An 11,498-nucleotide genomic window follows, 5' to 3' on the forward strand; every position below is an offset into this window, starting at 1 on the left:
TAATGTTTGAATTAGATTCACACTCTGTAAGTTCAACATGGAGTCATTGGCTCCCTGCTGGCTATTCTGCTAAGTAGTTAAAAACAGGATGGAGCTCTGTCCTGGCTTGCCTCATTTTTAATTAATTTCGCAACACCCATAACATCCACAGGAAGTCTGAGTATTCGTCCAATCTGTGTGTTGTGGAGCAAGGAGGTGACATGCACCACCACAGCCCAAGGCCAGAGTGTGGGACTGCTCTATGAGGCCTGCCCTGCACAGCTTCTATTTCAACCTATCATAAATCCAACCCCAGCCCTTCAGCGTCACCTGTGTAGTGTTAAGATGCCAGGATCCACATGAACATAAAATGTCAGTCTTTTCCCTGGCTCATCACTCTCTTGCCAGCAAGCTTATCTTCTATGTTGGCTTGCGTGAGGCCAGGAGACCCTTTCTGCAGTGGAAAGAGGGTATGCATGTAACCTGCTCCACAGCTGCTGTCCCTGGTATGTCAGCATAGCCCATATGGGTGAGTTAAGTGGAGAGCTGAACAATAGTGAATGTTACCCTTTCGGAATGCTGTTCCTACCAGAGCCGGCCAGAAGATGGAATTTCCATCACCTGGGAAATTCAGAATGTTTGAGATTTTGTTTCATTCTGAATCAGAACAAAACTGTGAACCTCAGAATTTCTTGAGAAACTGAATATTCCTATTTGGGAATATGTCATTGCTGCCTATCCTTGCTTTTCCTGTCTGCCGCTGCTGTTGCTGGGGAAGGAAAACTCCAGGGCTGATAATAGGAGAGGATGGGAGGGGAAGGAGGGAAACCACCAGGGTGATGAGAGGAGAGCGGCCCACAGAGCAAACTCATCCCAGTCCATGACATCCTGCCTTGTGAGCTGCTGAGGACCTCGGGAGGTGGGCAAGCTGGCAGGGAACCAGGCAGGTTTCCACTAGGATTTTGTTGAAATCAATAATTCCCCTGGAACATTTCAATTTTAATGAATCTGCATTTTCCAACAGCAAAACGTTTTACATGAAAATTTCCAACCAGCTCTAATTACTACCTTTATGGATGTTCTCCTCCAGGATTAATATTACAGTTTTGCTGGCATTTCATATATTGCATCTCCAGTTTCTGCATTAGAAAAATAAATACTTTACAACTGTTTTAAATGGGTTTGGACAGGTATAACTAATTGGAACTTACTAACATTCTATAGCTGATGCATAATGAATAGAATCCAGCTCACTCTCTCTCTTAGTTGTGATGGCTCTGCAGGGCTGAGAGGAGAAAACACATATTTGAATCACTAGAATGAATAGATCAGACTCCAAGAACATGCAAGGAGCAGATATGTTGAGTATGAAGTTGCTGCTTTTATACAGGCCTTCAGAGTAAAGCTGCACTCTAAGACTATGATTTAGTATTTATTTAATCTATGTGATATTAAACCCAAACAGCAGATGCACACTTGGGAAATACTAATTCTGTACACTTATTTTTCCAGCATGCATCAAGACACAACAGGGTACGTCTGCCTTTTGATTCAACCTGCCAAGAAAGTAGATGCTGGTTGGTACACTCTGTCCGCGAAAAATGAAGCTGGTATTGTTTCATGCACTGCTAGACTTGATATATATGGTAGGTGTCCTATTATTGACTACTAAGTAAAACAAAGCAAAACTTACGTGATTTGGTTCTTATTGTACTCTTTGCAGTTCTTGCTGAAATCTTTTTATTTACATTGATGGGAATTGAATAGACCCATTCTTAGTATAGGGGTCAGAGTATGTCCGCAGCCTAATATGGCCACAAAGAGAAGTAAGAACCACACACATCCTGCATGGTCATATTAGCACTCTTGTATCACAACTTGGGTGGAGGTGAGAGGTAAAGCAGGAGTTGTGCACCAGACTCAGGAGACCTGGGTTCACTTTCCAGTGCTACCATGGCTTGTGTGACTTGGGCAAATCACTTAAACAGTCTGTTCCTCAGTTCCCCCATCTATAAAATGGCAATAATACTTCCTCTATCCTGTTTATTTTGACTATGAAAATCTTCGGAGCAGAGACTTGTCTTACTATGTTTTTGTACAGTGCCTAGTTACAATGGGCCCCTGCTTTCTCATAGGGCCTCTAGGCACTACCATAATACAAATAAATAATAATAAACAGTTCCTCCTGAGGAAGCAAAGCTAAGCATCGCCTCTTACACTAGGATAAGCTGACAGACTCAATGTAGCCCATAGGTCAGGGGTGAGCAAACTTTTTGGCCAGAGGGCCACATCTGGGTATGGAAATTGGCAGGCCATGAATGCCCGGTGGCAGAGAGGGACTCTGTGGAGTGTAGCATGGAGGGGCTCTATAAGGGATGTTACTGAGGTGGGGGGAGGTGGGACTCATGGGGTGTGGCACAGGGGGTGGAGGGGCTCGACAGGGGAGGTACCAGGGACTCCTAGGGGCCCTGCTGGCAGTGAAACCAAGGCGGCTGTATAAGGAACCACCACGGGCGAAGGCATCCTAGCTGGGATGGATGCCACCCCTGGGCAGTTTCAAGGTGCTTGAGGGTGGGGCATAGAAGACCAGGAGAGGACTGGGTGTGCTGCCGCATAGAGGGGGCTGCTACGTAGGTTCGGGGTTCCAATCCCAGAAACAGCGTGGTAAAGTCATGCCTGGGCACTGTGGCTCTGCACGTGCCAGAAGAGGGTGGAATTATGAGTTGGGGGCTGGGAAGCACCAGGTGGGCAGAGCGGAACAAGCCTCTGATCCCACTCCCTGGCAGTTTTTATTGCAAGATGTGCAGTAAACAATACAGAGATAAAAGAACAAATCGAATACACTCTGTTTCCACTGACTTCATTGGGGGACAGGACCAGCACAAATATAAGCAATTACCTGCAGAAACATTAGAGGTTTCTAAGATATACATTTATGGAGAGAAATTTCACATGGAAACAAGTTTTGGAATCATAAGGTTATTTTCTGCATATATAATTTAATGAAATCACTGAGTCAAGCAGCAGTGTTCATTCTCTCTTGAGCATCTCTCAGATTTTATTAGTCAATTTTCCATTTAGGCAAGTGAGAATTATGCAGTTCTGTGGCTACAACAAATTGAGAAGCCAAAGGAAGGAACTGAATAAATTGGTATATTTTTCTATCAGAGTTTCAGTCCAAATTAAAAAAAAATGTCTGTCTAGGCTTTATGAAAATGTCCAGTAGAAGATGGCAGGGATGCAACCACTAGAGCAATTACTCTAAAAACTGATTAGACCACTGAACAATTTTGGCAATCAAATTAATCTGTCCTCTGTTGAAGCCAGTGACTTAATGCTAAAAGGCTCCATTCATCTTTATCAGTCCAACACCCTGTTCTTTTCCTCCACGTCTTTTTGTTACAAATTCATTCAATTTGTCTTGTTAGAAAAAAAAACCTTGCACGTAAGAGGAGGTCCAAATTCTGGTCTTTCAGGAATTTGTTCTGTTTACTAATAGTCTTTTCTCCAAGTAGGTATCTGAGCATTTCATTTGATTTAATCAACCACTTTGTATGCTTCCACAAGAACATATAGAGCCACCATGCACAGTTCATCTGACGTAGAGCACTCTGTTTGAAACTATGATATTGAGGAGCTATGAACCCCTAGATGAAAGTAAATGCCATTGTAACAACAGCATAGCCATTATCTGTAGCTAGTAAGGAATTAAAAAACGTTTATCCTGAATGCCTAAGCTGTGTAATAAGATAGCTCACATATACTTTGTAGACCGTTTTTCTGCAGCATTAGCCACAAGCTGAGAATTTTCAATCCTTTTAATCTACATTTTAAAAGGAATTACTAGACTACTTTACCTAGAAAAAAAAGAAAAAAGGCAAGCTGCCAGTGCCATGGAATTAGTCCACATCCTTGTCAGATTCTGCCACTGAGTGGCCTTATGGAGAATTGCATTTTAAACTTCATTAATGCTTGATGATAGACATAGGGAGCCAGAGAGAGATTGGCATATTTAAAAAAGATTAAATAAATATATATCTAAAGCATCCCAAATTTTGAAGGAGATATAAATAGCACACACCTAAAGAGTGCAAACTGCAAGAACAGAAAGGAATTGTTTAGGTGGTCCAATTAAGAGAAATGACATAAGAAAATTTGGACTTATTATCAGAAAACATTTTCTAAGAGTCTCTGTGGAAAATCTGCCAAGGGAAGTGACAGAAGCCTCATCATTTGTGCCATTTAGAACTAAGCTAGAACGAACAGAGAAGGGAACAGTTCTGCAGTGTCAGGTGGTTCTGGTAGTTAATAGTCTTCTTCAGCTCCAGAGTCTCCAATTCAGTGAAGAAACATTTTAAAGAAAAAAATATGTAAAATCAACAGAAAGGGTATCACCAGGGAAGGAACCTGTTTGAGAATGGGAGAAAGAAAAGGCTGTTTATCCAAAACAGTCTGAATCTTAAAGAAGGCTAGAGTTAAAGTTCAGTGCAGAAAAGGGATAAAGGATTCTACTCCTGTGTAACAATTAATTCCTTATTTATAGGTCTCCCACATAGTACTGCTCATCCAGCTACTACAATGCTGCAGCCTAAATATTTACTGTGTTCCTGGTTATCCCAGAAATCATCCCTGTTCTATAACTCTGCCCCAATTTCCTGTAAATCTTTTTATTGATTTTACTATTCTGTTATTTACAAAAACTCTTACAGTGGACCCAAGCATCTCTCCAGTGATTAGCTTCTTTGTTTTTCTAATTGATCAGTGTTGATTACATCTGCCAATTACCTGTTATGCCCTAAATATCATTATGATGTTTGAATATGAAATGATCGATTATGAAGTCTTTAGAAATTGCATTTGTCAACTATGGAATCAACTACATGTCAAAATTTAAGAAGATGGATCTACTTTTTAAAGGACACTTTTTCCAAATGGGTTTCAAATCTGCACACCAACTCCTGAATTTGTGCATCCAATTAGCACAAAGATACACAAATGATTTCTGGTAGAAATATGTTTGTCACATTTGCATGCAGAATTGGAGGTTTTGTGCACAAAAGTAGAGTCTTATTAAGGTGGTGAAAGAGGCTGTGAGAACTACGTTGTTATAGAACAGCTAAGTATTATTAGTATTAACTTCAAAAACGTTCAGTGTTACTTTTAAATGGGCAAGTACAAGCTGTATTTGCGTTTTAATATCACTGAATCTAATTAACTGTTAGCAACTAGATTTATAATGATGTAAAGCAATATATTTCCTTTTATTTTGCTTAATAACTTGATTAACAAATTGATAATTTGTTCATAATCAGTCACCGAAAGTAGCTACAGTGAAAATTAGAGATGGACCAAAGTCAGAACTATTTATCTTTTAAATAAAACTAATAATAAAAAAATCTTCCCCTGATTTTTTGGAGGGTTCTGGGGGTAGGGACAGGGAGGGAAATCACTGCTGATGGAGATTTATGCTTTTGTTGATCTCTATTTGCTGATCCACAAACTCTTACTATTGACTGTAGTGCTTACAACCATGAGTAGGCTCAGTAGGTGAAATCCTGGTCCTATTGTAGTCAATGGAAATTTTGCTATTGAATTTAGTAGAGCCAGGATTTCACCCATTGGCTCTAACAGGACTTTGCATCATTGTAAAGCACTGTACTTGAGGATATCTGAAGGAACAGACCTACATTGGTAATAGTTTTTTTTTAAAAGGACTTGAGAGGGGTTCCTATCTAGAAACATAGAAAGCAGCACTTTCCAAACGGGTGTGAAAATTTCCATTGGCTTTTTATATATGTTAAAATAAATGTGGACTTGACTTGGAATTATGTTTTCTCTTCACTGTTTTTGTTTCTTCAGCCCAATGGCACCAACAGATTCCACTACCAATAAAGTTTCGACCTAGTGGTGGCCGGTATGCAAACCTCACGGGTCAAGGACTCGACATTTTTTCTGCCTTTTCAGCTGTTGAAAGTCCAAAGTTGTTTTCATCCCCATCCCAGAGCGTGGTAGAAAGTGAAGAACTTTAAAAACCTACAGTTCCAATTATATCCGCAGAAATATTAGAACTATGAAAAAAAAAGAGAGAGAGAGAGAGAAGGCACAAACCAAGAGACTCAAGGTTTACAAGCAACTTGTTTTTAGTAAGTGTTCTGCTGCTGGAACTGCTGCAAGTTACATATTGTACAAGATGTCTGCTTGTATTTTACTCCAGTATGATTATTGTATAGAGTGTAGTGCAAGAAGTTCAGTGCTATGTCTTTTTCTAAGAATTTCAGAGTGAAGAGACATAGTTTTAGCACTTAAAAATCAACACCACTTTTTAATGCTTCAGTTAAAGCACCTGTAACAAGCAAAGTTAAGGATTTGTGGTTTTTAACTGGATACTGCCAATGAAAGGACTGACACTGTGATAGAGAGTAAAGAATGTGACTTTGAATGTAATCCTAAAAGGATTTGCATAAGGAAAAGAAAAGAAGTTGGAACATAATTTTTGTATGTGATCATACTAGATAAACATAGCATTTCATGGAGGTACAGCTATATACAGTATACATTTATATTTGTGTGTGTGTGTGTATATATGTATGTACATACCATGCCATGTATACTCATGGTGTTTTGAAACATATAGTAAGATATAAGGTATAAGTAAAGATATTAGAAAATTAACACATGAAACTAAACATCCTATTTTGTATGAGGCACATACTGTAGAGATCACAGCTGAAACTACTGTATATTTCCATGTATGCGTCATATTTGTTCCTTTTCAGTTTTAGTGTCTCCCTGATTTTAAACACACAGAGTATTGTTCTTGTAACTTCATGGTTTTTAAATTCAAGTCTCTTTTTCCACGAATTTTTGACATGCCTAGACAAAAAAAGCACATCATATGGCTCATTTGTTAAACTGACTAAAGAGGAACTGTGGCCTGGTGCAGTTAAAACTTCTTTCAGGATCATTTAGAAAACTTAATCACAGGTAGAGTTCCTACTATTAAAATAGGGGAAAATCCATCTTAACATGCAAAGAAGGTTATAATATTTAAGAAACATAGTGGTTAGTATAAACAACTAAAGTAAGTATTGTACCCTGATAAATAGTAGGTAAACCAGGGAATGCTATAAGGGGACTATAACGAAGGATATTTAATAACAGCACTAAACAAACACTTTCAGTATATTTCTCTTTTACATAATTTTATTGACACCCTTCTGACCCCAATGGTTAGAGGTTAGGAATGTATCTGATGATTTCCTGCACATGATTTGGACTTTATTTTCAGCAATTCTAACTCACTACTTTAAACTTGATCAGGGACAGCCATGGGGTCCTAACTAGAATCATACAGGGGCTTAAAGATCACATTTACAGATGCTGTAATTTTAGGTTTTATTTGGCTTGCTTTGCAATTCAGTGTTTTTTCACAGTTTAAAAAAAGGTACTAAATTCAGAGAAAGAAAGAAAGAAAGAAAGAAAGAAAGAAAGAAAGAAAGAAAGAAAGAAAGAAATTAAAGCAAGGAGAAACTACACTTTAAAAGAAATAAATTACCACTGAAAATAAAATGTGCCTAAATTAGAAGTGTACATGCACTAAACATGAAAATATACAGGCATAAGAGTTAATGAGACACTGGGTATATTGGGACACTGGGAAGGAGATACACAGTGTTTCACTGTCAGATCACTTTCAAATCTAACCTATGTGTTACTATCTGAGAGCCATCTAGGGTTCAGATCAAGTGAATATGTGGTGATGCTGTATTTCCTAGTAATAAGAAAAGGAGTACTTGTGGCACCTTAGAGACTAACAAATTTATTAGAGCATAAGCTTTCGTGAGCTACAGCTCACTTCATCGGATGCATTTGGTGGAAAAAACAGAGGAGAGATTTATATACACACACACAGAGAACATGAAACAATGGGTTTATCATACACACTGTAAGGAGAGTGATCACTTAAGATAAGCCATCACCAACAGCAGGGGGGGGAAAGGAGGAAAACCTTTCATGGTGACAAGCAGGTAGGCTAATTCCAGCAGTTAACAAGAATATCAGAGGAACGGTGGGGGGTGGGGTAGGAGGGAGAAATACCATGGGGAAATAGTTTTACTTTGTGTAATGACTCATCCATTCCCAGTCTCTATTCAAGCCTAAGTTAATTGTATCCAGTTTGCAAATTAATTCCAATTCAGCAGTCTCTCGTTGGAGTCTGTTTTTGAAGCTTTTTTGTTGAAGGATAGCCACTCTTAGGTCTGTGATCGAGTGACCAGAGAGATTGAAGTGTTCTCCAACTGGTTTTTGAATGTTATAATTCTTGACGTCTGATTTGTGTCCATTCATTCTTTTACGTAGAGACTGTCCAGTTTGGCCAATGTACATGGCAGAGGGGCATTGCTGGCACATGATGGCATATATCACATTGGTAGATGCGCAGGTGAACGAGCCTCTGATAGTGTGGCTGATGTGATTAGGCCCTATGATGGTATCCCCTGAATAGATATGTGGACAGAGTTGGCAACGGGCTTTGTTGCAAGGATAGGTTCCTGGGTTAGTGGTTCTGTTGTGTGGTGTGTGCTTGCTGGTGAGTATTTGCTTCAGATTGGGGGGCTGTCTGTAAGCAAGGACTGGTCTGTCTCCCAAGATCTGAGAGAGCGATGGCTCGTCCTTCAGGATAGGTTGTAGATCCTTGATGATGCGTTGGAGAGGTTTTAGTTGGGGGCTGAAGGTGATGGCTAGTGGCGTTCTGTTGTTTTCTTTGTTGGGCCTGTCCTGTAGTAGGTGACTTCTGGGTACTCTTCTGGCTCTGTCAATCTGTTTCTTCACTTCAGCAGGTGGGTATTGTAGTTGTAGGAATGCATGATAGAGATCTTGTAGGTGTTTGTCTCTGTCTGAGGGGTTGGAGCAAATGCGGTTATATCGTAGCGCTTGGCTGTAGACAATGGATCGAGTGGTATGATCTGGATGAAAGCTAGAGGCATGTAGGTAGGAATAGCGGTCAGTAGGTTTCCGATATAGGGTGGTGTTTATGTGACCATCGCTTATTAGCACCGTAGTGTCCAGGAAGTGGATCTCTTGTGTGGACTGGTCCAGGCTGAGGTTGATGGTGGGATGGAAACTGTTGAAATCATGGTGGAATTCCTCAAGAGCTTCTTTTCCATGGGTCCAGATGATGAAGATGTCATCAATGTAGCGCAAGTAGAGTAGGGGCATTAGGGGACGAGAGCTGAGGAAGCGTTGTTCTAAGTCAGCCATAAAAATGTTGGCATACTGTGGGGCCATGCGGGTACCCATCGCAGTGCCGCTAATTTGAAGGTATACATTGTCACCAAATGTGAAATAGTTATGGGTCAGGACAAAGGCACAAAGTTCTGCCACCAGGTTAGCCGTGACAGTATCGGGGATACTGTTCCTGACGGCTTGTAGTCCATCTTTGTGTGGAATGTTGGTGTAGAGGGCTTCTACATCCATAGTGGCTAGGATGGTGTTTTTAGGAAGATCACCAATGGACTGTAGTTTCCTCAGGAAATCGGTGGTGTCTCGAAGATAGCTGGGAGTGCTGGTAACGAAGGGCCTGAGGAGGGAGTCTACATAGCCAGACAATCCTGCTGTCAGGGTGCCAATGCCTGAGATGATGGGGCATCCACGATTTCCAGGTTTATGGATCTTGGGTAGCAGATAGAATATCCCAGGTCGGGGTTCTAGGGGTGTGTCTGTGCGGATTTGTTCTTGTGCTTTTTCAGGGAGTTTCTTGAGCAAATGCTGTAGTTTCTTTTGGTAACTCTCAGTGGGATCAGAGGGTAATGGCTTGTAGAAAGTGGTGTTGGAGAGCTGCCTAGTAGCCTCTTGTTCATACTCCGACCTATTCATGATGACGACAGCACCTCCTTTGTCAGCCTTTTTGATTATGATGTCAGAGTTGTTTCTTCGTTACCAGCACTCCCAGCTATCTTCGAGACACCACCGATTTCCTGAGGAAACTACAGTCCATTGGTGATCTTCCTAAAAACACCATCCTAGCCACTATGGATGTAGAAGCCCTCTACACCAACATTCCACACAAAGATGGACTACAAGCCGTCAGGAACAGTATCCCCGATACTGTCACGGCTAACCTGGTGGCAGAACTTTGTGACTTTGTCCTGACCCATAACTATTTCACATTTGGTGACAATGTATACCTTCAAATCAGCGGCACTGCGATGGGTACCCGCATGGCCCCACAGTATGCCAACATTTTTATGGCTGACTTAGAACAACGCTTCCTCAGCTCTCGTCCCCTAATGCCCCTACTCTACTTGCGCTACATTGATGACATCTTCATCATCTGGACCCATGGAAAAGAAGCTCTTGAGGAATTCCACCATGATTTCAACAGTTTCCATCCCACCATCAACCTCAGCCTGGACCAGTCCACACAAGAGATCCACTTCCTGGACACTACGGTGCTAATAAGCGATGGTCACATAAACACCACCCTATATCGGAAACCTACTGACCGCTATTCCTACCTACATGCCTCTAGCTTTCATCCAGATCATACCACTCGATCCATTGTCTACAGCCAAGCGCTACGATATAACCGCATTTGCTCCAACCCCTCAGACAGAGACAAACACCTACAAGATCTCTATCATGCATTCCTACAACTACAATACCCACCTGCTGAAGTGAAGAAACAGATTGACAGAGCCAGAAGAGTACCCAGAAGTCACCTACTACAGGACAGGCCCAACAAAGAAAACAACAGAACGCCACTAGCCATCACCTTCAGCCCCCAACTAAAACCTCTCCAACGCATCATCAAGGATCTACAACCTATCCTGAAGGACGAGCCATCGCTCTCTCAGATCTTGGGAGACAGACCAGTCCTTGCTTACAGACAGCCCCCCAATCTGAAGCAAATACTCACCAGCAACCACACACCACACAACAGAACCACTAACCCAGGAACCTATCCTTGCAACAAAGCCCGTTGCCAACTCTGTCCACATATCTATTCAGGGGATACCATCATAGGGCCTAATCACATCAGCCACACTATCAGAGGCTCGTTCACCTGCGCATCTACCAATGTGATATATGCCATCATGTGCCAGCAATGCCCCTCTGCCATGTACATTGGCCAAACTGGACAGTCTCTACGTAAAAGAATGAATGGACACAAATCAGACGTCAAGAATTATAACATTCAAAAACCAGTTGGAGAACACTTCAATCTCTCTGGTCACTCGATCACAGACCTAAGAGTGGCTATCCTTCAACAAAAAAGCTTCAAAAACAGACTCCAACGAGAGACTGCTGAATTGGAATTAATTTGCAAACTGGATACAATTAACTTAGGCTTGAATAGAGACTGGGAATGGATGAGTCATTACACAAAGTAAAACTATTTCCCCATGGTATTTCTCCCTCCCACCCCACCCCCCACTGTTCCTCTGATATTCTTGTTAACTGCTGGAATTAGCCTACCTGCTTGTCACCATGAAAGGTTTTCCTCCTTTCCCGCCCCTGCT

At 41.3% G+C, this 11,498-nt stretch overlaps 1 protein-coding gene across 1 annotated transcript in view; it reads left to right on the top strand.

Annotated features, from left to right (window-relative positions):
* Positions 1-7,473, top strand: part of MYPN (myopalladin) — a 114,867-nt gene extending 107,394 nt beyond the window's left edge. The window contains exons 20-21 of the mRNA XM_043519324.1: positions 1,492-1,625; positions 5,839-7,473. Of these exons, the coding sequence (XP_043375259.1) occupies positions 1,492-1,625; positions 5,839-6,008 (304 nt within the window). The 3' untranslated portion in view covers positions 6,009-7,473. The remainder of the gene's footprint in view (positions 1-1,491; positions 1,626-5,838) is intronic.
* The last annotated feature ends 4,025 nt before the right edge of the window (positions 7,474-11,498 follow it).

Source organism: Dermochelys coriacea, chromosome 7, assembly GCF_009764565.3.
Source record: "Dermochelys coriacea isolate rDerCor1 chromosome 7, rDerCor1.pri.v4, whole genome shotgun sequence".
Lineage (NCBI taxonomy): Eukaryota > Metazoa > Chordata > Testudines > Dermochelyidae > Dermochelys > Dermochelys coriacea.